The sequence below is a fragment of the Scyliorhinus torazame genome, chromosome 24 (genome assembly GCF_047496885.1).
Source record: "Scyliorhinus torazame isolate Kashiwa2021f chromosome 24, sScyTor2.1, whole genome shotgun sequence".
NCBI lineage: Eukaryota > Metazoa > Chordata > Chondrichthyes > Carcharhiniformes > Scyliorhinidae > Scyliorhinus > Scyliorhinus torazame.
Window position 1 is genome coordinate 47,645,582 of NC_092730.1, and position 27,569 is coordinate 47,673,150.

Consider the following 27,569-nt stretch of genomic DNA (forward strand, 5'->3'; position numbering starts at 1 on the left):
GGATCCTCAGACGTTCATCGTATGTTAGGCCTACCATTCCTGGGATCATCCGTGTGAATCTCAGCTGGACGCGCTCCAGTGCCAGTATGTCCTTCCTGAGGTGTGGTGCCCAAAATTGCTCACAGTATTCTAAATGGGGGCCTAACTAATGCTTTATAAAGCTTCAGAAGTACATCCCTGCTTTTATATTCCAAGCCTCTTGAGATGAATGACAACATTGCATTTGCTTTCTTAATTACGGACTCAACCTGCAAGTTTACCTTGAGAGAATCCTGGATTATGACTCCCAAGTCCCTTTGCAGTTCAGCATTATGAATTTTGTCACCGTTTAGAAAATAGTCCACTCCTCTATCCTTTTTTCCAAAGTGCAAGACCTCGCACATGCCCACGTTGAATTTCATCAGCCATTTCTTGGACCACTCTCCTAAACTGTCTAAATCTTTCTGAAGCCTCCCCACCTCCTCCATACTACCTGCCCCTCCACCTATCTTTGTATCATCGGCAAACTTAGCCAGAATGCCCCGAGTCCCGTCTTCTAGATCGTTAATATATAAAGAGAACAGCTGTGGCCCCAACACTGAACCCTGCGGGACACCACTCGTCATTGTGGTTGCCATTCCGAAAAATAACCTTTTATCCCAACTCTCTGCCTTCTGCCTGACAGCCAATCGTCAATCCATGTTAGTACCTTGCCTCGAATACCATGGGCCCTTATTTTACTCAGCAGTCTCCCGTGAGGCACCTTATCAAAGGCGTTTTGGAAGTCAAGATAGATAACATCCATTGGCTCTCCTTGGTCTAACCTATTTGTTATGTCTTCAAAGAACTCTAACAGGTTTGTCAGGCACGACCTCCCCTTACTAAATCCATGCTGACTTGTCCTAATGCGACCATGCACTTCCAAGAATTTAGAAATCTCATCCTTAACAATGGATTCTAGAATCTTGCCAACAACCGAGGTTAGGCTAATTGGCCTATAATTTTCCATCTTTTTCCTTGTTCCCTTCTTGAACAGTGGGGTTACAACAGCGATTTTCCAATCCTCTGGGACTTTCCCTGACTCCAGTGACTTTTGAAGCATCATCACCAACGCCTCCACTATTTCTTCAGCTATCTCCTTTAGCTCTGTAGGATGTAGCCCATCTGGGCCCGGAGATTTATCAATTTTTAGCCCTCTTAGTTTCTCTAGCACTTTCTCCTTTGTGATGGCTACCATATTCAACTCTGCCCCCTGACTCTCCGGAATTGTTGGGATATTACTCATGTCTTCTACTGTGAAGACTGACGCAAAGTACTTATTCAGTTCCTCGGCTATTTCCTTGTCTCCCATCACAAAATTACCAGCGTCATTTTGGAGCGGCCCAATGTCAACTTTTGCCTCCCGTTTGTTTTTAATGTATTTAAATAAACTTTTACTATCATTCCTAATGTTACTGGCTAGCCTACCTTCAAATGTGATCCTCTCTTTCCTTATCTATCTCTTTGTTATCCTCTGTTTGTTTTTGTAGCCTTCCCAATCTTCTGACTTCCCACTACTCTTTGCCACATTATAGGCTTCCTCTTCTGCTTTGATGCATTCCCTAACTTCCTTTGTCAACCATGGCTGTCTAATCCCCCCTCTGATAACCTTTCTTTTCTTTGGGATGAACCTTTGTACTGTGTCCTCAATTACTCCCAGAAACTCCTGCCATTGCTGTTCTACTGTCTTTCCCACTAGGCTCTGCTCCCAGTCGATTTTCGTCAGTTCCTCCTCAATGCCCCTGTAGTTACCTTTATTTAACTGTAACACCTTTACATCTGATTCTACCTTCTTTCTTTCAAATTGGAGATTGAATTCGACCATATTATGATCGCTGCCTCCTAAGTGCTCCTTTACTTTAAGATCTTTAATCAAGTCTGGCTCATTACATAACACTAAGTCCAGAATGGCCTGTTCCCTCGTGGGCTCCATCACAAGCTGTTCCAAAAAGCCCTCCTGTAAACATTCAATGAATTCCATTTCCTTGGGTCAACTGGCAGTATTATTTACCCAGTCCACCTGCATATTACAGTCCCCCATGATCACTGTGACCTTGCCTTTCTGACATGCACTTTCTATTTCGTGGTGCATCTTGTGCCCCTGGTCCTGACCACTGTTAGGAGGCCTGTACATAACTCCCATTATGGTTTTTTTGCCTTTGTGGTTCCTCATCTGTACCCACACAGATTCCACATCATCCGACCCCATGTCGTTTAGTGCTATTGATTTAATTTCATTCCTAATTAACAAGGCAACCCCGCCCCCTCTGCCCACATCTCTGTCTTTTCGATAGGTTGTGAATCCCTGGATGTTTAAATGCCAGTCCTGAACCCCCTGCAACCATGTCTCTGTGATGCCTACCACATCATACCTGCCAGTCACAATCTGGGCCACAAGCTCATCTACCTTGTTCCGTACACTGCACACATTTAAATATAGCACCTTTAATTCTCTATTGACCGTCCCTTTTAGTTTTCTTAGTGTGGTGGACCTTGGTTTACTGAGCCTTTCCATACACCGTGTCATATTTTGTGGGATGGGGACTATTGTAACCTTTCCTGAGTTCTGTCTTTTCGTGCTTTTTTGTATTCCTAAGCAGCTACGCTTCCCACTGATTACTTCACCGCTTGGTTCCCTGACTTTTCCTTCCCCGTCAATCTTTAGTTAAATCTATTGACCACCCTATTTACTCTTTTCGCCAGAACACTGGTCCCAGCTCGATTCAGGTGGAGACCATCCCAACGGTATAGGTCCCCCCTGTCCCAAAACTGATGCCAGTGTCCCATGAAAAGGAACCCCTCATTCCCACACCACTCTTTCAGCCACGTGTTAACTTCCCTTATTCTTGCCTCCCTATGCCAATTTGCACGTGGCTCGGGCAGTAATCCGGAGATTATGACCTGTTTTTTAATTTGAATCCTGGCTCTTTATAATCTCTAAACAGGTCCTCTTTCCTAGACTTGCCTATGTTGTTGGTACCGACATGGACCACAACAATTGGATCCGCCCCCTCCCTCTCCAGTATCCTTTCAAGCCGGTCAGAGGTGTCCCGCACCCTAGCACCGGGCAGGCAACATACCATGCGCGACTCTTTATCCTGCTCACAAAGGATACTATCTATCCCCCTGATAATAGAATCCCCTACAACTACAACTTGCCTATTTACTCCCTCCCCTTGAATGGCCTGCTGAACCATGGTGCCTTGGTCAGCTGATTCATCCTTCCTGCAACCCTGTTCGCCATCCACACAGGGAGCAAGTGCCTCATACCTGTTGGACAGAGTCAAGGGCTGAGGCTCCTGAGTTCCTGACTGCTGGTTCCCTTTACCTGCCTGACTTGCAGTCACACCCTGCTGTCCCTGGCCACTAGCAGGATTTAAACTACTTACTCTGACAGGTGTGACTGCCTTCTGAAACACAGTGTCCAGGTAAGTCTCCCCCTCCCGGATGTGCCTCAGTGTTTAAAGCTCAGACTCCAGCTCATCAACTCTGAGCCAGAGCTCTTCGAGCAGCCAACACTTACTGCAGATGTGGTCGCTGCAGCTCGCAATGGGACCTGCCAGCTCCCACATCAAGCAGCTCAAGCACATCACCTGACCAGCCATCACTAATTAATTGATTAGTTTAATTTAAGTTTATGGTGGGAGCAGCTTCAGCCAACATTACAGCTAACATTCACAAAAATGTTGGCTGCTATCAATGAGGAAGCAGTTAGCTGCGGTGATTTATACCGGAGCAAAGTCAACTGTCATCTCCAGATTTACACTTTTTTAAATGGTGTCAGTGAGTTTCTTTAAGTTTCTATTAATTCACAAATTAAATGAGATCAACATTATTTCAAGTAATTCAAACTTAAGATTCTGGCAATTTCAATCAATTGCTTGCTAAAATGATTAACTTATGTAAAAGAGGTGGAGAAATCCACTGGCTTCCTTTACCTTTTAATTACTTCAAAACGTAACTTTGCTGGAGTTTCACTGACTCGAAAGAAAGGTATCCAATTACACCACAAGCTGCAACTTTGCTAGGGTTTCAGTGACTCGAAAGAAAGGTATCCAATTTCACCACAAGCTGCCAGCTATCTCAAGCTGCTGTTAACCCTTTGAGAGACTTCTGCTTTAACTAGCATGCAGCATCCATTTTGTTTTAAAATGTATCTTTTCTCGCCACTACAGTCCAAGGATACAATTTTAGCTTAATGAACGATAGTTTCAAAAACACTCTCGTGGAACTAAACCGTCTTTCCAGATGTCCCATCAGTTCATCAAAAACACTCGTAGAACGGAACCATCTTGCCAGATGTCCCATCAGTTCAATTTTCTAATCCCCAGACTGACCTTTGATTTTGTCGAGACGATCTTTCCGTACCAACCGCGAGTGACCAGACAAATCAGACCATGAGAAGGGGGGAAAACAAATGTGTGTCATTTTACAGCTACACACATTGTGGGCCCGTTTCCACTTTCCTTGTCGAAAATCAGTCTAATTCTGATGTCGCAGTTGGTCGCTAACCGTCTGGAGAAATCCCGGGTTTCCGGCACCAAATGACTAAACATTGAATTCTTTACCCGTTAGTCTGGCCTCAATAAAACTCGAGATGGATTTGTAGGCATAGTATTATTTATTTTTAACCAACTTGCAAATCTGAATCGCATCACACAAACCCAGAACACAAGCTGCCTCCTGGGTCTTCCGAATCGAGTGCTATTGGAGACAAAGGAATCTCTACAAATACATTCAAATGACATCAAGTTTCACATACAGATTCCCATTGGTCATCCTATACCCCTCCTGACCTGGCAATATATCCTAATTGGCTCACTTCTCATTCCTTACCCCTGGATCTCTTGTTACCCAGCATCCTTTTCTCCTCCTCCACCAGACACACCTCCCCCTTTCGTGCCATGCTTTCTGAAATCCTTTGTCTGTGAACTCACTCGGATTAGACTGGCCTACATCTACATTACTGTAACTAATATATTTAAACTAACTATTTTATATCACATTCATCAGCTTCACAGTTCCAGGGTCCCAGGTTCGATTCCCAGCTGGGTCACTGTCTGTGCGGAGTCTGCACATCCTCCCCGTGTCTGCATGGGTTTCCTCCGGGTGCTCCTGTTTCCTCCCACAGTCCAAAGATGTGCAGGTTAGGTGGATTGGCCATGCTAAATTGCCCTTAGTGTTGGTTGAGTGGGGTTATTGGGTTATGGGGATAGGGTGGTGTGGGCTTGGGTAGGGTGCTCTTTCCAAGAGCCGGTGAAGACTCGATGGGCCGAATGGCCTCCTTCTGCACTGTAAATTCTATAGAGAACAATATCCAATAATAAACCACTACAGAAACCGAGATCACAGTTTCGCCACTCGGACGGATGTGAACAATCCAACCAGACTATTTAGAACAAGCGAAGATTCCTGCCTCCAGCCACCTCACTTTCTCCAGCTCTCTTCCTCAGCTCGAAACACACGAAATCACGCAAACGCCTCCAATCAAATTATTATTGCGATGGTCGGGAATCGACCCTGGATCAACTGCTTGGAAGGCAGCGATGCTCCCCAGTATCCCTCCATCACTGACTGCCGAATGTTGAGTCCTTTTGATGCTTTGCTTTGTTTCGTAAACAACGTCTTACTATGTTTCTGTTATTTCACTCCAATTTAAAATGCTCCTGAATGAAAGTGTCCGTGTCGCACGGCTCCCGTTCAGCCAGGAGATGGCACCAGTCCACAATAAATGTTTTTACTTCTGATGTTCTGTGTGTCATTACATAGGACTCTTGCTCTGGCCTGAGACCTCACCTTGTCCTTGTGTCCTGATGCTGCCGTTTGCACCCTGGTTAAGTAATCATAGAATCCCTCCAGTGCAGAAGGAGACCATTCGGCCCATCCCTCGGAAAGAGCACCCCAACACGGCCCAATCCCCTAGAACCGTTTGGATACACCAGGTGTCAGTCTCCTCTGGAGACGAGGGTTCAATCCCACTCCTGACATTGACATTGATTCTCAGCTGCGATAAAATGCCAGAGGTCCCGGGTTCAAAAACCCGGATGGTGTCATTGACTGAAATCGGGAGGAGGTTTGAGCTCCAGGGAAGTTATTGCAGCGAATATATCAGTGCAGAACACGTGAAGAAACGGACAGGGTATTTAAAGGTCGTTTGATCATGGTGTGGGATTCTGAATTGATCCTCAAGTAAAAACAGCATCCACGCAGCTGGCTGAATACAATGGTTATTTGTACCTGATAAACCTTTGATTTGACCGACGCGCTTGCGGGTTGAGGTGGCCGAGTGGTTAAAGGGCCGGATTGCTAATCCATTGGGCTCTCCGTGCTTGGGTTCGAAACCCATCATTGTCGATTTTCCATCCTGCTTTCTCCCAAGTGGGACTCATTTTTCCAAAGTATCTGCAATCACTGATGTGACAATCCAGTCCAAGTTGTGAGGCCGAATTGCATCGAGTTGTGTTAGAAGAGCGAGAATTGAAAATTCAGTCTTGTTCCGATTGAGATGCATTGATCGGGTAGTGAGGTCGGAACCACTCTGTCTATTGGGTAAAATTGTTAAAGCCAAGCGGCATTTCATTGTTCGAGAGAATGAGGAGTTTAGGGAATCTGGATATTTACCCGGCAAAAATCTGCTGGAGGAGGGAATGAGGGGAGTCCAAAAATGTATTCAGAACCTTAATGTAGCGGCGGCAATGCAGATTCACCAGAATGATACAGACAGAGAAGGTTTCAATTACGAGGACAGCTGAGAATTATAGAATCATAGAATGGTTCCAGCACAGGGTGCGGCCATTCCGCCCACCGTGTCCATGTCAGTCGCCCAGAGCTGGAAAATCTCAGCAGACCTGGCAGCATCTGTGGAGCGGGAACCAGAGAATGGGAAGCAGGGTCAGACTGGACTGGAAACTGTAACTCTGTTTCTCTCTCCACAGATGCTGCCAGACCAGCTGAGTTATCCAACATTGTCTATTTCTGTTGCAGGATTTTATGAAGAATCCCCATAGCGGCCTTGCCTTTGTGCTCGGCGTTTCTATTTATTTATTTAGTTCTGTATAAATTTAGAGTACCCAATTATTTTTTTCCCAATTAAGGGCCAATTTTGCGTGGCCAACCCACATACTTTGCACATCTTTGGGTTGTGGGGGTGAAACCCACGCACACATGGGAAGAATGAGCAAACTCCAGACGGGCAGTGACCCAGGGCCGGGATGACGCTTCTATTTATAAAGACTGGTCCCGTATGGGCACTCAGGGTAATTTGGCCAATCCACCTAATCCACGTCTTTGCACTGTGGGACCCACGCAGGCACGTGCAGAACGTTCAGACTCCGCAGAGAGAGTTAATCGAACATGGGAGCCTGGCGCTTTGAAGCCACCGTGCTAGCCACTTGTGCTACCGTGCTTTGTGCCCAGAGAAGTTATTGCAGCGAATATATCAGTGAAGAACACGTGAAGAAATGAAAACGACATTTTAACACCGTTTCACCATGGTGTGGAACTGATATATCAAATAAAAAACCGCACGCTCGTGCACCCAGGTAACTGGCTGAATGCAATGGTTGTATGCAACCCCGATAAACCTTTGATTTATTTGCTGAACAAGAATTTCCCCATCTCCGCCTTAAACATAATCAATGTCCCGCTTCCGCGGCCTTCTGAGGCAGAGTTCCAAAGTCGCACAACTCTCCGAGAGGGAGAAATTTCCTCATCTCCGTCCGAAAAAGAGCGAGGTCCTTGTTTTTAACTGCCCAGTAGTTCTGGTCTCACCCACGAGCAGTGAGATTGAACCAACTGTTTGGGCAGCACGGTAGCACAGTTGGTTCAATATTCTCAGATAATAATATGGAAGCGGCCAACGTGCGGCTCGAACCGTCGATGCTGGGAGGTAGAGTCCCATGCTCTACCGACTGAGCTATCCGATCGTTTGATGAAACTGCTCAAAAATATAAACTGAGCGGGTAAATCTGAAACATTCGGACAAATTGTGGTTTGAACGGAGTCATTTCGGGAACATTCCCACAGAGAGAATTTCCTGGAACCAGCGGCAGAAAAACTTCATGAGCCTGACGTGATTTGAACACGCAACCTTCTGATCTGGAGTCAGACGCGCTACCGTTGCGCCACAAGCCCAAGCCCAAAAACTGAGCGTTTCTCCTCATAGATTTATGTTTTATTTACACCCAACCGTGCGAAAGAAACCCAAGGAGGTTATATTGAGGGATACTAAAGGGCCCTGAAGTAAAGCAGCTGTACCACGTGGTTAAGGTGATGCACAATAATCCATTGTGCTCTGTACACGTGGATTCAAATCCCATCCTCGTCTGTAACGTGTCTGTTGTGTCTCTGTTTGGTCCACTTCATGAGGCTTGAGTGAAAACGCTGTGATTTTAAGCTTTTGTCGGAGGGCTTGGGCAGTGAATAGTCGAACACTGTCCATATTATTTCACTCCTCGCTGTACTTGCCACTAAATTCTGAGTGAGAAACTTTCTCTTCCTCAGTTTGAAACTCACAAAGAGGTGCAAAAATTGCGAATTTCTAATTATTGCGATGGCAGGGAATCGAACCCGGGTCAACTGCTTGGAAGGCAGCTAGGCTCACCACTATACCACCATCGCTCACTGATTAGAACGTATCCTTTTGGTTCTTTAGATCAGTTTGATTTACTGTTTCGTAACAAATACTTACTTTGCGTAAGTTGTTTCACTCCAATTTAAAATGCTCCTGAATGAAAGTGTCCGTGTCGCCCGGCTCCTGTTCAGCCAGGAGATGGCACCAGTCCACAATAAATGTACATTCTATGTGTCATTACACAGGACACTTACTCTGGCCTGAGACCTTAACTTGTCCTTGTGTCCTGGATGCTGCCATTTTCACCCTATTTCAGTAATCATAGAATGCCTCCAGTGCAGAAGGAGGCCATTCGGCCCATCGAGTCGGCACCGACCCTCGGAAAGAGCACCCGATTTCGGCCCAATCGCACCTAAACTTTCGAATACGTCAGGATGGCCGAGCGCAGGTCGCAGTCTCCTCTGGAGGTCAGGGCTCGAATCCCACTCCTGAAATTGACTTTTCCTCCGTGAGGCACCATCCAAACCTGGAACCCATCCCTAACAGCACTGTGTGTGTACATACACCATATGGACTTGCAGCGGTTCCAGAATCCCCTCACCGCCCATTCTCGCGGTCAATTAATGATAGATTGTAAATGTTTGGCCGAATCAGCGACAATCACAGCCAGAGGGACCTGCAATAACCCTCAGAGCAGGAAAGGCAACTCATTGTCCTTTGACCCAAAAGCAAAATACTGTGGATGCTGCAAATCTGAAACAAAGACAGAAAATGCTGGAAATATTCAGTTGATCCGGCAGCATCTGTGGAGAGAGAAACAGATCGTTCCAATGAAATGTCAGGATCTGAAATGGTAACTATTTCTCTTTTCGCAGATACTACAGATCCGTACAGTATTTCCAGCATTCCCTTGTGATTAGCTGAACATCCTCAGACTCTGTAGCTTCGTCCGGTCAAGTGTCTGTTCACAGAAGAAAAATCTGGACTCAAATCCCAGCCCAGCCTTATTCCGTTTGACCACCTGTGTGCGATTGAGAACTTCCTCCACAACAGGGGGAAATGTGTTGGATTTCTAGTCGGAAAATATGCCTTTTGCAGGTTTCAATTCAGTAGAATATCTACAGAGATTGCAACGCAAGGACTGATTTCAGCTGCCATCATCCAGTTGTTAAATCTTTCCACTAGAAATCCACTGGATTTTCCCCTTTGACTTGAGTCCTACTCCCAGAGGATCAGTTCAGTATTTTCAGTAATATTATATTTTGAATGCTCTATTTCCACAGAATTGTGACGCTGAAATTGCTCACACTTCTCTCCATTGTTATCTACTCTGCAGGTGTCGACTGCACCATCTAATGGAGACACGCTCACAGGGCTGTGGGAGAGGCTTTCTTTCAGGCATGAGACCTCTTTTGGTCCATCAACAGCAACCGGATGGACGCAGAGGAACTCGGAATAGGGAGCCCCTCTTCCCAGGATTGACTTAATCAGGGACAAGGTGTTGTTTGAAGAGAGAATCAAAGGTCTGAAGAATTGGTCTGAGATTCCTGGCGTTTTGTGAAGAGACCAAGGTGGTGGAGCAATGTGACAATAGCAGGATACGAGTTTGGGATATTATCCAGTCTGTGCTGGGGGGCTGCGGGAAGGACGTTGTCTTGTCTGCCCACCCAAGCTGAATGTTGGGATTGAGGTGGTGATCAGATTCCGAGAGGAGGGTGAAATCCTTTCACTGAGTTTCAAGCTCACAGTTCGGTTGAGTGTCTTGAGTTACAGGAAGATACAGACGGGATGGTCAAATGGGCAGAAAAGTGGCTGATGGAATTTAACGCTGAAAAATTAGATGTGATCCATTTGGTAGGGGGGTTTTCACAGTAACTTCATTGTAGTGTTAATATAAGCCTATTTGTGACAATAAAGAATATTATATTATTATTATTGGATTAATGTGAATGGCCTGACACTGGGAAGTCCTGAGGAACAAACGGACCTTGGAGTGTTTGTCCAGATATCTCTGAAGGCAGAAGGGCAGGTTAATAGGGTGGTGGAAAAGACATTTGAGATACTTGTCTTTATCATTCGGGGCATGGATTACAAAAGCAGAGAGGTCATGGTGGAGTTGTATAGAATGTTGGGGAGGTCACAGCTGGAGTACCGTGTGCAATTCTGGTCACCACATTCTAGGAAATATGTGACTGCACTGGATGGGGTGCAGAGGTGATTCAGCAGGATGTTGCTTGGGATGGAGCATTTAGGATATGAAGAGAGGTGGATAGGCTTGTTTTCTCTCTCTCGCGGGAACAGAGATGATTGAGGGGTGATCTCATCGAGGTGTACAAGATTATGTTAGATGTAGACAGGGCGGATAGGGAGCACCTGTTCCCCTCAGTCACAAGGGGACACTGTATTATTCTGTGATTCTGTTACAGATCAGATCTTGGAGGTATCGCTGCTGTATTCCCAGGAGGCGGTGGTGTGATCCGGAGAGCAAAAGCTTCCATCGAGGACGGGGTTCTCAATAAGAACAAACTGGAGGTGTGGGATGTTAGAATCTGCTCAGCACTGATTCATTTTTATTCATTGTTGTGTCCTAGAATAAACACGTAGATTGTAGCGGTCCATTAAAAACAAAAATAGAATTCGGAAGTTTCTGGACAGTAACTTCACCATGTCCACGTTACATCACACAGCATCCTCAGCTGCATCACATCTGGTCCACGTTTCCACAGCAGAGAGCAGTTTCACAGCAGAGTGTACATTTCCACTGGAGAGATTGCAGTTTCTCAGCAGAGCGCACAGTTCACGGCAGAGAACACAGTCCCACAGCAGAGAACACAGTAACACAGCAGAGAACACAGTAACACAGCAGAGAGCACATTTCCACAGGAGAGGTCGCCGTTCCCCAGCAGAGCACAGTTCACAGCAGAGATCATATTCCACAGCAGAGAGCAGTTACACAGTAGAGATCTCGGTTCCACAGTAGAAATCACAGTTCAGCGGGAGAGAATATACTTAAATATCGGAAAGCAGTTTAATTAACATCAGGGAAGACCTTTCAATACAGAGTGAAGATGCAGATAACACAGTTACACAAGAGGAAAGAGGGGAGATTTTAGAACAAAGAACAAAGACAAAGAAAAGTACAGCAGAGGAACAGGCCCTTCGGCCCTCCAAGCCTGTGCCGACCATGCTGTCCATCTGAGCTAAAATCTTCTAGTCTTTCTGGGTCCGTATCCCTATATTCCCATCCTATTAATGTATTTGTCAAGATGCCCTTAAATGTCACTATCGCCCCTGCTTCCACCACCTCATCTGGCAGCGAGTTCCAGGCACCCACTACCCTCTGTGTAAAAAACCTGCCTCGTACATCTCCTGTAAACCTTGCCCCTCACACCTTAAACCTATGCCCCCCAGTAATTGACCCCTCTACACTAGGAAAAAGCCTCTGACTATCCACTCTGTCTATGCCACTCATAATTTTGTAGACCTCTTTCAGGTCACCCCTCAACCTCCGTCGTTCCAGTGAGAACAAACCAAATTTATTTAACTGCTCCTCATAGCTAATGCCCTCCATACCAGGCAACATCCTGGCAAATTTCTTCTTCTGCACCCTCTCTAAAGCCTCCGCATCCTTCTGGTAGTGTGGCAACCAGAATTGAACACTATACTCCAAGTGTGGCCTAACTAAGGTCCTATACAGCTGCAACATGACTTGCCAATTCTTATAGTCAATGCCCCGGCCAATGAAGGCAAGCATGCCGTATGCCTTCTTGACTACCTTCTCCACCTGTGTTGCCCCTTTCAATGACCTGTGGATTAAACTCCATCTGCCATCTCTCCACCCAAGTCTCCAAACAATCTAAATCCTGCTGTATCCTCTGACAGTCCTCATCGCTATCCGCAATTCCACCAACCTTTTTGTCGTCTGCAAACTTACTAATCAGACCCGTTACATTTTCCTCCAAATCATTTATATATGCGACGAACAGCAAAGGTCCCAGCACCGAACCCTGCGGAACACCACTAGTCACAGCGCTCCAATTAGAAAAGCATCCTTCCATTGCTACTCTCTGCCTTCTATGACCTAGCCAGGTCTGTATCCATCTTGCCAGCTCACCCCTGATCCCATGTGACTTCACCTTTTGTACCAGTCTGCCATGAGGGACCTTGTCAAATGCTTTACTGAAGTCCATATAGACAACATCCACTGCCCTCCCTGCATCAATCATCTTCCAAAAACTCTATCAAGTTAGTGCGACATGACCTCCCCTTCACAAAACCGTGCTGCCTCTCACTAATACGTCCATTTGCTTCCAAATGGGAGTAGATCCTGTCTCGAAGAATTCTCTCCAGTAATTTCCCGACCACTGACGTAAGGCTCACCGGCGCGTAGGTCCCTGCATTATCCTTGCTCCCATTCTTAAACAAAGGAACAACATTGGCTATTCTCCAGTCCTCCGGGGCGTCACCTGAAGACAGAGAACACTGGAACTTAATGGGAACACTTTCTATATATGATCAGTCAGTCGAAGCTTGTGTGTTATCTTGTGTAAGGTGACAGTGTCCAGCTGCTGCGTGTGTTCAATTGTTGGTGAGTTACACAGTGGAATTGTGCCGCCAGGGTGCGCTGTCGAGCACATGTGGTCCTGATGAACAACACTGCCGAAGTGAGGAATTGTGTCGCTTCAACGCAATAAAAACCCTTAGAGCAGAGTGGCGCAGCGGAAGCGTGCTGGGCCCATAACCCAGAGGTCGATGGATCGAAACCATTCTCTGCTAGTTGTTTTTTTTATACTTTCCGTTACAGTCAAAAGAAACATTTAGCTTCTCGCCACAAGTATATCTGACATTTCTTTCCAGGAAACGGGTTTTTACTCGGCTGGAAGGGGGTTCCAGCCAACACTTAATTTGTGCAACCAATGTCTGAAATGGCATTTACTCACACAGGGACACACGCTGTAAATGCTGCAAACACACACAGGCTTTCCATGATTGCAGAATGTTCAGCACCATTCACAACTCCTCTGTTAATGAAACAGTCCATGTCCAAAGGCAGCAATCCTGGACAATGTCCAGGCTTGGGCTGAAACGTTCCAAGCAAAGACCATCTCTAATAAGTGAAAATCTAACCATCGCCCCTTGACATTCACCGGAATTCCCATCACTGAAACCCCACTGCCAACATCTGACTGATTGTCATTGGGCAGAAACTGAACTGTTCATATAAATACTGTGGCTAGAAGGCAAGCCAAAGACTCGGACTCCTGTGGCGAGGCACTCACTCCCTGACTCCCCAAACCCTGTCGACACAGCATAAATCAGGAATGTATTGGAATAATTTCCATTTCCTTTAATAGTTGCAATTTCAACAACACTGAATAGGTTTGACACCATCTAGGACAAGGCATCCTGCTTGATCGGCACCCCATCCATAAACACTCACTCGCTCCAGCACTGATGCAGAGTGGCAGCGTGTATACCAGCTACAGGATTCACTGCAGGAAGTCACCAAGGCTCCTTTGGCAACACCTTCCAAACCCACATCCACCACCATCTAGAGTGAACAAAGAACAAAGAAATGTACAGCACAGGAACAGGCCCTTCGGCCCTCCAAGCCCGTGCCGACCATGCTGCCCGACTAAACTACAATCGTCTACACTGTCCGGATCCCTCTATTCCCATCCTATTCATGTATTTGTCAAGATGCCCTTAAATATCACTATCATCCCTGCTTCCACCACCTCCCCTGGTAGCGAGTTCCAGGCACCCACTACCCTCTGCATAAAACACTTGCCTCGGACATCTACTCTAAACCTTGCCGCTCTCACCATAAACCTATGCCCCCTAGTAATTGACCCCTCGACCCTGGGGAAAAGCCTCTGACTATCCACTCTGTCTATGCCCCTCATAATTTTTTAGACTTCTATCAGGTCTCCCCTCAACCTCCTTCGTTCCAGTGAGAACAAACCGAGTTTATTCAACCGCTCCTCATAGCTAATGCCCTCCATACCAGGCAACATTCTGGTAAATCTCTTCTGCACCCTCTCTGAAGCCTCCACATCCTTCTGGTAGTGTGGCGACCAGTATTGAACATTATACTCCAAGTGTGGCCTAACTAAGGTTCTATACAGCTGCAACATGACTTGCCAATTCTTATACTCAAAGCCCCGGCCAATGAAGGCAAACATGCCGTATGCCTTCTTGACTACCTTCTCCATCTGTGGTGCCCCTTTCAATGACCTGTGGACCTGTACTCCTAGATCTCTTTGACTTTCAATACACTTGAGTGTTCTACCATTCACTGTATATTCCCTACCTGCATTAGACCTTCCAAAATGCATTACCTCACATTTGTCCGGATTAAACTCCATCTGCCATCACTCCGCCCAAGTCTCCAAACAATCTAAACCCTGCTGTATCCTCTGACAGTCCTCATCGCTATCCGCAATTCCACCAACCTTTGTGTCGTCTGCAAACTTACTAATCAGACCAGTTACATGTTCCTCCAAATCATTTATATATACTACAAGGGTGGCCAACACATAGCGACACCGCGACCTGGAGGCTCTACTCCAGCCACTCACCATCCTGTATTAGAACTATATCTCTGTTACTTCACTGTAGCTGGATTAATTTTATTTCTCTGATGTAATGTATCTGTCTCTGTGTATATCTCTGTCTGTACATGCGTGTTTCTATATATGTATGTGTATCTGAGAATATGTGTGAATTTTTATGTGCCTGTGTCTGTATACCTGTGTTTGTGGGTGTGTACAACTGTGTGTGTATAATGCGTGTGACTCTGTGTACTGTGTGTGTACACGTGTATATACCTGTGTGTGTATGTTTGTGTATCTGTGTGTGTGCAACTCTGTGTATAATGTGTGTGGGCCTGTACACTGTGTGTATACGTGTGATTGTATGTCACTATTGTTTCCTCTCTGAGAGTCTTTTAACCATTTCTAAATCTCTCAGAGGTACAATTGTTGAGTCTGATTGCTTTTTGTGATTGCTATTTATGAGTGAGTACAGTGTATTTCAGCATCTTACTCTGAACAACCGTTTGAGAATAATCCTGAATCTGTCATGCTCCAGGACTCAGTGTCATGATGGATCTTAGTCTGAACACGTGTTTGAGGATTATCCTGTACCTGTCAGGCTCTGTGACTCAGTGGGAGGATGCGGTTCAGGATGTGACCTTTCAATCTCTGGGACAGTTTATAAGTTTGCATTCATTCCACGTAAATTTCCAGCACAGAAAGAAACCATTGCTGTGGGAGGTTTGAAGCAAACAATGTGTGATAGTTTTGGACCAGCATTTAATATCAGAACACAATTGTGAAAGATAATGTAACCTTCAACCTGATACTGGATTGCTCTGGAAGTTTAACTCAGGCTGTACACATTGATTTGATCTGTGAGACTCAGTCTGATTCTGAGTCAGAATTTTGACATGAATGTAAAATGGACCACAGTCTGGAATTGCTGCAGTATCTTCCATCCGGAACAGAGTGAGTGAGGATTTTGCAATAGTTTGCAAGTTACAGCTCAGTTCATAGTCAGCGAAATTATATTGCATCTTTTATTTTCATAAATTAGGTGAGTTTTAAACGAGAATCAGAGTTTGTATCTTTGTCGCTTTCAGCATATCTCAATCTGAGAATGCACCTGATATTTGTGTTTGCAGCTGATGTATTTGTGAGGACGCACTCTGAGGATTAGTACAGCCACCCCTGATGTGAGTGGTGTGGCTGGTATTTCACTCGAATCTCAGAGTACATTATTACGGTTAATTGTGTAATTCTAAACCGGAATCCATGTGTCAGTTGTCTCTGATGTTGATTATTTCACTAAGCTGCTCCATTGATACAGTGATGATGAGAATGGGTGAGAATTTGCACTGGGATTTATGGGGCCTCCTGTCAGTGGTACTGTGTTAGGGTGACATGGACACAGCATCTGTCTCTCCTGCTGTTTGATTGATGGGTTGAAAATGTGTCTCTGGAACTGTTTCTGCTGCCTGAGACTGTGGAACTGATGATCTGTCTGTGTCTCTTTGCTCTGTCAGTGACAATGTACGGATTGTGTGTGGGAAGGAGCTGGCGACACTCTTCCCTGTAACTTGTGTGGAGGAAACATCACATTTATTCATCTTCAGAATATTCTGGTTTTTGTCTGTGGAAACAAATTATATTTTAAAACTCAAGTACAGTCAACAATTAACCAATCACAGGCCAGGGAGAAGAATGTGGAGGTTTTGATTGGCTGACATTTTCAAATTCGAAACTCCCGCCAATTTCAGTGCAGGAAAATCCCAAATAACGGAACGGCTCCATGTTCAGGAAACTATTTGAATCTCACACTTGGTGATCTGTTTATTGATTTTTCCATCCCAGAATCCGGGCGCTATTTTCGGAACAGTTTTAATTTGTCAATCTCTTATCTGTAACCGGCGGTAATAAGACCCCGTTCAGCAATTTAAAACGGAGCAAATCTCAGCTCACTGCAAAAGCAGAAACAGAGATTACCAACCAACTCCTTCACACAGGCTTCACAGGGACAGAGGGAAAGGGCTGATTTCTGAGCCTCTCCTGAAAGCGGCCGGGAATGTTACACTGGGAAGTGTGGAGAGAATCCCCGACTCTATCCAGCCGGTGGAACAGGCAGCTTTGTGTCCGGAGAATAGGGAGGGCCGGGGAGAGGCAGATCTTAAAGCGTTACATTGGACTCAGGTCCTGTGTGTGCTCAAATCTCGATGATTCCGTCCCTGGGAAAACTGCGGAATAAACAGATCAGCGCGAAAATAACCTCTTCATTCCCGCCTTTACTGTGTCCCGAGAGCGGGAAACACATCACCCGAGAGAAAAAATAGTAATTTCCTTATGAGTTTAACTCACCAGTTGTTAAACTCTGAATATAGTTATCATTAAATTGAAATAATTCCCTCCTGAAATTGTGCTTCTCCTCACTGTCCGTCACAAATGCCAGACTGCGTTTAAAATCGGCTCTCAATTCAGTTTGATTCTCTTCTGTGTGAAACTGTCTGTGACGGGCGGGTATGAAGCCACATTCACAACATTCTGGAACGGGACAAATCTCTCTCCTCCACAATGAGATTTCTCATCAAGTCAATGCGGGAAAAGATGGTGCAGCTTTTTCACAGAAATTGTGGGTGGCTCTTAAAAGAGCCGTTGTGTTTGGGGTGGTTTTCAGTCCATTGTGGAGTTTTACTTGGAGCTGGTGTACTTGGTCACCGCCTTTGTCCCTTCCGACACGGCGTGCTTGGCCAGTTCCCCAGGCAGCAGCAGGCGCACGGCGGTCTGGATCTCCCGGGAGCTAATGGTACGGCGCTTGTTGTAATGGGCCAGGCGGGAAGCCTCACCCGCGATGCGCTCGAAAATATCGCTGACGAACGAATTCATGATGCTCATGGCCTTGGAGGAGATGCCGGTGTCGGGGTGAACCTGCTTCATCACTTTGTAGATGTAGATGGAGTAACTCTCCTTCCTCGACCTTCGCCGCTTCTTGCCGCCCTTTACTGCCGGTTTCTTAATGACTTTCTTGGCTCCCTTCTTGGAAACTGGTTTCGATGTTGGTTTCTTCTCGTCAGCCATCTTCAATTTCACCCAGAAATAAAGCAAACCCCTTCCGAGCGCTGATTAAATAGACAGAGCCTCACATCTATGCTAATGAGGAATGGGGAAAGGAATGATTGTGATTGGACATTGTGAGAATGAGGACAGCCAGTTATGTTCTGTTCATTTGATTGGATATAACAACAGTCCAATCGGATTTAGGATTTTCCACCAATCAGAAACCAGCTTACTACAAACAGGAAATACATTTCAGAAAGAATGTCTCCAGTCCCAGTTTGTCAGTGTGTAAAGATCCACCGGGGAAAGTGACCTGGCTGTCGGTGAGAGGGACCCTTCACCACAGAGGGATTTACAACACCAGGTTAAAGTCCAACAGGTTTGTTTCGATGTCACTAGCTTTCGGAGCGCTGCACCTTCCTCAGGTGAATGTAGAGGTATGTTCCAGAAACATATATATAGAAAAATTCAAAGATGCCAGACAATGCCTGGAATGTGAGCATTAGCAGATGATCCCGTACCAGCCTCCCCGAACAGGCGCCGGAATGTGGCGACTAGGGGTTTTTCACAATAACTTCATTGAAGCCTACTTGCGACAATAAGCGATTTTCATTTCATTTTTTTTCATTTCATTAAATCTTTACAGATCAAGAGATGGGGTAACCCCAGGTTAAAGAGGTGTGAATTGTGTCAAGTGAATTGTGACACAATTCAAACCCCTTTAACCTGGGCTTACCCCATCTCTGGATCTGTAAAGATTGTCTGGCATCTTTGAATCTGTCTGTATATATGTTTCTGGAACATACCTGATTATGTATGTAATATTATTCATGTACAGGGGGGGGGGGGGGGGGGGAGGGGGATATGGAGGGTTGTTTTTCTGGACTGTGTTTTGTACTTTACCCTGGTGGGTTTCTTTTTCATTTTGTTATTGATATTTTATGAAAACCTTCAATAAAAATGTTTTAAAATAAAATAAAATAATTGTGGGAGGGTTAATGATGATGTGATTAGGCAAGAATTAGGAAGCATAAGATGGGAACAGAAACTGTCAGGGAAAAGCACAAATGAAAAGTGGAGCTTGGTCAAGGAACAAATACTGCGTGTCCTTGATAGGTATGTCCCTGTCTGGCAGGGAGCAAATGGCCGTGAGAGGGGACCATGGTTCACAAAAGAGGTTGAATGTCTTGTCAAGAGGAAAAAGGAAGCGTATGTAAGGATGAGAAAACAAGGTTCAGTAGGGTTGCTTGAGGGTTAGAAGGTAGCAAGGAACTAGCTTAAAAAAGAGCTTAGGAGAGCTAGGAGGGGGCATGAGAAGTCCTTGGCGGGTCGGATCAAGGAAAATCACAAGGCTTTTTACTCTTATGTGAGAAATAAAAGAATGACCAGGGTGAGGTTAGGGCCGGTCAAGGACAGTAGTGGAAATTTCTGTGTGGCATCAGAAGAGACAGGAGAGGCGTTGAATGAATACTTTTCTTCAGTATTCACCGAAGAGAGGGGCTATGCTATTTGTGATTTTAATAAATGACTTGGAGGAGGGGGCTGAAGGGTGGGTCAGTAAATTTGCTGAGGACACCAAGATTGGTGGAGTAGTGGATGAGGTGGAGGGCTGTTGTAGGCTGCAAAGAGACATTGATATGATGCAGAGCTCGGCCGAAAAATGGCAGATGGAGTTTAACCCCTGCTAAGTGCGAGGTGATTCATTTTGGTCGGACAAATTTGAATGCGGATTACAGGGTCAACGGCAGGGTTCTGAGGAATGTGAAGGAACAGAGAGATCTTGGGGTTCATGTCCACAGATCTCTGAAGGTTGCACTCAAGTGGACAGAGCCGTGAAAAAGACCTATAGTGTGTTAGTTTTTATTAACAGGGGGCTTGAGTTTAAGAGCCGTTGGGTTATGCTGCAACTGTACAGGACCCTGATGAGACCACATTTAGAGTATTGTGTGCAGTTCTGGTCACCTCATTATAGGAAGGATGTGGAAGCATTGGAAAGGGTGCAGAGGAGATTTACCAGGATACTGCCTGGATTGGAGGGTAGGTTTATGAGGAAACGTTGATGAATCTAGAGCTTTTCTCATAGGAGCGAAGGAGGATGAGAGGCGACTTAATCGAGGTTGAAAGATGATGAGGGGGATAGATAGAGTGGACGTTCAGAGACTATTTCCTCGGGTGGATGTAGCTGTTACAAGGGGGCATAACTATAAGGTTTGGGGTGGGAGATATAGGAGGGATATCCGAGGTAGGTTCTTTACTCAGAGGGTGGTTAGAGTGTGGAATGGACTGCGTGCTGTGATAGTGGAGTCGGACATTTAGGAACTTTCAAGCGGTTATTGGATAGGCACATGGAGCACACCAGAATGACAGGCAGTGGGATAGCTTGATCTTGGTTTCGGACAAAGCCCGGCACAACATCGAGGGCCGAAGGGCCTGTTCTGTGCTGTACTGTTCTATGTTCTAACAACACCAGGTTCAAGTCCCACAGGTGGTGCTTCGAAACAAACCTTTTGGACTTTAACCTGGTGTTGTAAGACTTCTTACTGTGCTCACCCTAGTCCAACGGTGGCATCTCCACATCATCTCTGTGATATATAACACATTTTACTGCTCAGTAACAGGTGTTGGAGAGTGTGCGAGTGTGTGTTTTATCCTCACTGTCTGTCTATCATATACAACATACTTTGCTGCTCACTGATCAGTTGCTGGAGTGTGTGAGTATGTGAGAGTGGCGAGAGTGTGTTTTACCCTCACTGTCCCCCTGAGACATACAATGCATATTTAACTGCTTACTGCTCAGTGACTGGTGTGTGTGAGAGATAGTGTCTGTATGAGAGTGTGAAGTTGTGATTTGCCCTCATTGTTTCTCGGTGATATATGATACTTACTGGTGTGTGTGAGAGTGTGTGTGAGATCTCTCAGTCATGTCTAACACATTGTAATATTCTGTTACCGGTGTGTGTGTGAGCGAGAGAGTGTGAGCAGAAGTGTGTGTGTGGGTATCAGTTTTCTCCTCACTGTCTCTGTGGTATATAATGCATATATTAGTGTCTGCTGCTCAGTCATTGATATGTTTCAGACTGGGTGTGCATGAGAGAGAGCGGGTGTGCATGAGAGAGAGAGCGGGTGAGCATGAGAGAGAGAGCGGGTGTGCATGAGGAGAGCGGGTGTGCGTGAGAGAGAGCGGGTGTGTGAGAGAGAGAGCGGGTGTGTGAGAGAGAGAGCGGGTGTGTGAGAGAGAGAGCGAGTGTGCGTGAGAGAGAGCGGGTGTGCGTGAGAGAGAGCGGGTGTGCGTGAGAGAGAGCGGGTGTGCGTGAGAGAGAGCGGGTGTGCGTGAGAGAGAGCGGGTGTGCGTGAGAGAGAGCGGTTGTGCGTGAGAGAGAGTGGTTGTGCGTGAGAGAGAGTGGTTGTGCGTGAGAGAGAGTGGTTGTGCGTGAGAGAGAGCGGGTGTGCGTGAGAGAGAGCGGGTGTGCGTGAGAGAGAGCGGGTGTGCGTGAGAGAGAGCGGGTGTGCGAGAGAGAGAGCGGGTGTGCGTGAGAGAGAGCGGGTGTGCGTGAGAGAGAGCGGGTGTGCGTGAGAGAGAGCGGGTGGGCGTGAGAGAGAGCGTGTGGGCGTGAGAGAGAGCGGGTGTGCGTGAGAGAGAGCGGGTGTGCGTGAGAGAGAGCGGGTGTGCGTGAGAGAGAGCGGGTGTGCGTGAGAGAGAGCGGGTGTGCGTGAGAGAGAGCGGGTGTGCGTGAGAGAGAGCGGGTGTGCGTGAGAGAGAGCGGGTGTGCGTGAGAGAGAGCGGGTGTGCGTGAGAGAGAGCGGGTGAGCGAGCGAGTGAGCCTATGTGTATTTAACCCTCATTGTCTCTCTTTGATATATAACACATATTTTGCTGTTGCTGCTCAGTTACTGGGGTGTGTGGTGAGAATGTGTTTGACCATCACTGTCTCTGTGATATATGATGCATATTTTACTGCTCCCTGCTCAGTTACTGTTGTGAGAGTGTGTGAATATGAGAGTGTGTGAGTATGAGAGTATGTGAATATGAGAGTGTGTGTGAGAGAATGTGTCACTGTGTGTTTGGGAGTGTCTGAGTGGGAGAAATAGTCTGTGTGAGTGTGTGTGTGTTTTACCTTCATTGTCTCGGTGATAAAAAAACACATATTTTACTGCTCAGTTACTGATGTGCGAATGTGTGTTTTACCCCCACTGACCCTCTGCTATATAAAACGCATATTTAACTGCTTACTGCTCAGTGACTGGTGTGTATGTGTGTGTGTGAGAGAGAGTCTGCGAAAGAAGCAGCAAGAGTGAGAGAGAGAGAGCGTGAGTGTGTGGGAGAGTTAGTGTTTGCAAGAGAAATAGAGTGAGAGTGTGTTTTACCGGCACTGTCTCTCCGCGATAGATAATGCATATTTTTCCGCTCAGTTACTGGTGTGAGTGTGTGAATGAGATAGCGTATGAGTGTGTGAGAGACAGAATGTATGTGAGAGAAGTAAATATGAGTTATATAGCATAAAGAGTCAGTGAGGGTAAAGACACACTCTCACTCTCAACACTCACTATCTCTCACAAACACAGACCTGTAACTGAGCAGGAAGCACAAGACTATTCATTATATATCACAGAGAGACAGTGAGGTTACTACACGCACTCATGGATAGATAGTCCCAAAAGATGTGCTGTTAGGTAATTTGGACATTCTGAATTCTCCCTCCGTGTACCCAAACAGGTGCCAGAATGTGGCGACTAGGGGATTTTCACAGGAACTTCATTGCCGTGTTAATGGAAGCCTACTTGTGACAATAAAGATTATTAGAAGATAGAGTCATATTAACCTCACTGTCTCTCTGCAATATATAATGAATATTTTACTGCTTACTGTTCAGTTACTGGTGTGTGGGTGTGTGAGCGAGAGTGTGTGAGTATATTAGTGACTGTGTGTGTGTTTATTCTTACTGTTCAGTTGCTGGCGTGTGAGAGAGAGTGTGTGCGAGTTTTATCCTTAATGTCTCTCGATGATATATATATCACATATTTTAATACTTACTGCTCAGTTACTGGTGTGTGAGAGTGAATGGGTGTGTGTGAGAGAGAGGAGAGAGAGACAGAGTTGATATTTAATGATTATTGTGCCACTGTTGCTGGTGAGTGAGAGTGTGTGAGTGAAAGTGTGAGTTTTATGCTCAGTGTTTCTATGAAATAAAACATATCTTACTGCTCAGTTATTGTTGTGTTAATGTGTTAGACATATTTAACTGCTTACCACCGGTATGTGTGTGAGTGAGAGTGACTGAGTGTGTGTGAAAGAGAGTCTGTGCGTGTGTATGAGAGAGGGAGCATCTGTGTGTGAGAGATAGCGTGTGTGTGACAGTGTGCGAGTGTGTGTTTTTCTGTGATTATATAACAAATATTTTACAGCTTACTGCTCAATTAATGTGTGTGTGTGTGGGAGAGCATGAGTGAGATAGTGTGTGTGAGATGGAGGGAGTGTGGGTGAGATTTTTATCCTCACTGTCTCTCTATGATATAGACACATATTTTACAGCGTACTGCTCAGTTAATGGTGTGTGTGAGTGCCAGTGTCTGTGTGAGAGAGATTGAGTGTAAGTTTTATCCTCACCGTCTCTGTGATGTATTACACATATTTTACTGCTTATGGCTCAATTCCTGGTGTGTGAGAGTGTGTGAGAGAGGGTGAGTCTGTGAGTATGTGTGAGGGATGGTGAATGTGTGTGAGAGCAACAGGGTGAAAAGTGGATGTGCTGCTGATGGGCAGCAGGGTGGCACAGTGGTTAGCACTGCTGCCTCACAGCACCAGAGGCTGGGTTTGATTCTGACCTCAGGCGCCTGTCTGTGCGGAGTTTGGGTTTCCTCCGGGTGCTCCAGTTTCCTCCCACAGTCCAAAGATGTGCAGGTTAGGTTGGTTCAATAGGCTAAACTGTCCCTCGGTAGGGTTACAACGAGATCGTGGGAGATTGGTCTTCGGGTAGCCTGCTCATTCAAAAGGTCAATGCAGACTCGATGGGTTGAATGGCCTCCTTCTGCACTGTCGGGTTTCTATGAGAGAGAGTGTTTTACCCCCTCCCCCCCGCCCCCCCATCTCCTTTGATACACTTCGTCCTGAGTGCTAAATCTATCTGTTTCTTAAAAAGGGCAGCACGGTAGCATTGTGGATAGCACAATTGCTTCACAGCTCCAGGGTCCCAGGTTCGATTCCGGCTTGGGTCACTGTCTGTGCAGAGTCTGCACATCCTCCCCGTATGTGCGTGGGTTTTCTCCGGGTGCTCCGGTTTCCTCCCAAAATCCAAAAATGTGCAGGTTAGGTGGATTGGCCATGATAAATTGCCCTTAGTGTCCAAAATTTCCCTTAGTGTTGGGTGGGGTTACTGGGTTATGGGGATAGGGTGGAGGTGTGGGATTAAGTAGAATGCTCTTTCCAAGAGCCGGTACAGACTCGATGGGCTGAATGGCCTCCTTCTGCACTGTAAATTCAATGATTAAAAAGAAAAAGACCCTCACTGATTCTCTCTGATTTATAACAAATATTTTACTGCTTACAGCACACACACACACTCTCTCCCTCTCACACACACACACACACTCCAGTCACTGAGCAGTAATCAATTAAATCTGCAATATATACCAAAGAGATACAGCGAGGGTAAAACATGCACTCACTCTCTCACTCACACTCACTCAGTCACACAGCAGTAACTGAGCAGTAAGCTGTAAAATGTGTTATACATCATAGAGAGACAGTGAGGGTAAAGCACACACACTCACATATTTTACAGCTTACTGCAAAGTTACTGCTGTGTGACTGAGTGAGAGTGTGAGTGAGAGAGTGAGTGCATGTTTTACCCTCACTGTATCTCTGTGGTATATATTGCATATTTAATTGATTACTGCTCAGTGACTGGTGTGTGTGTGTGAGAGAGGGAGAATGTGTGTGTGAGAGAGAGAGTGTGAGTGAGTGTGTATTAACCTCACAGTCTCTGTGATATACAATTAATATATTCTTGATTACTGCTCAGTTATTGATTTGTGAGTGTGTGGGAGAGACAGTGCATGGATGTGTGTGAGTGTATGAGAGACAGAGTGTGAGTGAGTGTGTATAAACCTCTCTGTTTCTGTGTGCGATATATGACATATTTTACTGCTTAATGCTCAGTTATTGGTGTGTGTGTGTTTCACCCTCAGACTCCCTGTGATATTCACTGCATATATAGTGCTTCCTGCTGAGTTACTTGTGAGTGAGCATGTGCATGAGAAAACGCGAGTGTGTGTTTTACCCTCACTGTCTATTTATGATATATGGCATATTTTACTGCTTCTTGCTCAGTTGTTGGTGTCTGAATGTGTGAGTGTGTATTCCACGGTAGCTGTCTGTCTTTGTTATAGGTCAAGTGTTAGGGGGAAACTTAATTTGACTCACTAACACTCTGTCTCTGTGCTTGCATTTGTAGCTGTCTGTCTCTGTTATGGGATTCTGGGTTTAATCTCTATCTGTAATATTATTTACAGATACACGAGAGGACAGGTAATCTCAGTCTGTCCACCTCTCTGATGTGCAAGATTTTACTGTGTTTTCTGTACTTGTCAATATCTGTTTTGTGAGTTAAGGGTGAACATTCTGTTCAGTATTCATCCTCCATTATTACTTTTAGTGCTAACATTGATATGTTAAATGATCTATTTCCATGTCTGTTTCATGAGAATGAACTGTACCATTATATCTGAGATTGTGTGAGATATTTGGATGGGAATTTTATATTTTGTTTTGGGAGGTATCTCGGTAGAAGTTTATGATTATTTCGGCACTTTTCAATAAGCTGTACTATCCGACCTTTTACTTGTACCAAAGGTTCACAACTTGTGAGATGAAAGGATGGCCTGACAATTTTATAGGTGTCCCTTTGGAGAACAATGTAAATGCATCATTTTTCTGTTAATGCCTTATTCAAGTGCTTTGCTTCTGATATATTTTAAACTAAGAAAGTTAAAAAAAAGTGCCAATGGATACTTGTACATTGATTGCTGAATCTATAGCCTAATTAATACTATACTGATTACTTTACAGATGAAACGCTGTTGTCAAAAGTTGATCCAACATTCCATGAGAGAGTAGGGGTGAATTGTGGAAAATTATGCCACCTGTCCTCTCGTGTATCTGTAAATAATATTTACATTTTCTCCAGAAGTCCAGATTTACTTGAATTTCTTCAATTGGATAATGAGGACTGTTGGATTGGACATGTTCATCTGGGACTTGAGGTCTCTGCGAATCTGACTGCTTCTGCTCTGTGACGGTGGAGCTGATGTTGTGTCTGTGTCTCTGCAATGTTGGATTAATATTGTACTTACAGTCAGTTAGAAGGAGACGGCTGGACATTCATGTTGCTGAGGAATCATCATCATCATCTTGGAACTCATCTTTTCATCTGTTGAACGAGGAAGAAGAAAAAAAAATTCTTGTAAGTTAGGGTCAGATGAGGCCAATGATAGATCAATCTATTCTTTCAACTGATAATCAGTAAAATAAAGAAAATACTCTCCAAATCCTAACCCAGAATCAGACAAATAAGCCAGGCCCAGAAAAAGCTCTCCCTCCCCCCGCCCCCCCCCCCCCCCCCCGTTCACTCCAAGTCCCGGAACAAGATCGTGCTCCGCTGCGCCTCTTGCAAAACAGCGCCCGATTTTCCCTGAACACCCCCCGAGTCAGTAATGATCTCTGAGCCTCTTTGCTCACACTCCCTGATGGATGTGCTGCTGCAATGAGAACGCTGTTTCCTCGCTGACCTGGGCCCTGACATTGACATTTCACTCAGTTTCAACAAAGCGATTCCACTCACTGACCAAATGGAGTGTGCGGGAGAGGGGCTGCGCATGCGCTCTAAATATCTGAATGACGACAGGCAAGCGGTTAGGCCGGGCATGCGCAGATCCCCCAGCAATTCCGCGTTGAGAATCAATTCCCCATTTCACTGTCATCGCATAGAGAGCAAAACATCCGAGAGAGCCCGTGTTGGGGGGACTGTGTGTGTGGCTGCAAATGGCCCTGCGCCCTCGGGCTCAACCAATCACCTTTGTAGCTGTCTGTTTGTCCCAATGTGAGGTTCAATTTGCAGTCATTGCCTGCAGCTTGTTTGTTATTACACTGTCACTCAGCCCCTCAAACTCACACTTTCTGCAAACTACCATTTCACTGACTGACTTCATTTTTCATAGAAGCACACAATTTATTTTCAAAAATATACTTCATTTATAAAATCCCTTGAAATAAACATGGTCAAACATTTCAAATTGTCATCACAATAACATCGTTTCGTACAATAATATTTACATTTTCTCCAGAGCTCCAGATTTACTTGAATTTCTTCAGTTGGATAATGAGGACATTACAC

At 45.5% G+C, this 27,569-nt stretch overlaps 1 protein-coding gene and 2 non-coding genes across 5 annotated transcripts; 1 reads left to right on the plus strand and 2 right to left on the minus strand.

Moving 5' to 3' along the window:
• Positions 1-8,079: 8,079 nt before the first annotated feature.
• trnaw-cca (transfer RNA tryptophan (anticodon CCA)) lies at positions 8,080-8,151 on the minus strand. Its single transcript has one exon. It is a non-coding gene; the product is annotated as a tRNA-Trp (tRNA).
• A 2,998-nt stretch (positions 8,152-11,149) lies between these two features.
• Positions 11,150-26,604, minus strand: LOC140400045 (histone H2B-like). Of its 3 annotated transcripts, none has more exons than XR_011938002.1 (2): positions 26,530-26,604; positions 11,150-11,598 (listed from the first exon to the last, which is right to left on the minus strand). XR_011938002.1 is itself a non-coding variant. In XM_072489529.1 (2 exons), the coding sequence occupies exon 2, from the start codon at positions 18,199-18,201 to the stop codon at positions 17,815-17,817; it is 387 nt and encodes a 128-aa protein (XP_072345630.1). In that variant the 5' UTR covers positions 18,202-18,273; positions 26,530-26,604; the 3' UTR covers positions 16,706-17,814. The 3 variants fall into 3 exon arrangements, 1 of the variants encoding a protein (XP_072345630.1); XR_011938001.1 differs by having other exon boundaries at positions 11,150-11,639; XM_072489529.1 differs by lacking the exon at positions 11,150-11,598 and adding an exon at positions 16,706-18,273.
• On the plus strand, positions 13,295-13,366 carry trnam-cau (transfer RNA methionine (anticodon CAU)). The gene has a single exon. It is a non-coding gene; the product is annotated as a tRNA-Met (tRNA).
• Positions 26,605-27,569: the final 965 nt, after the last annotated feature.

What these genes read in the sequence shown, in the direction of transcription:
- LOC140400045 (XM_072489529.1), bottom strand. Translation starts at nt 18,201, where the DNA reads ATGGCTGACGAGAAGAAACCAACATCGAAACCAGTTTCCAAGAAGGGA.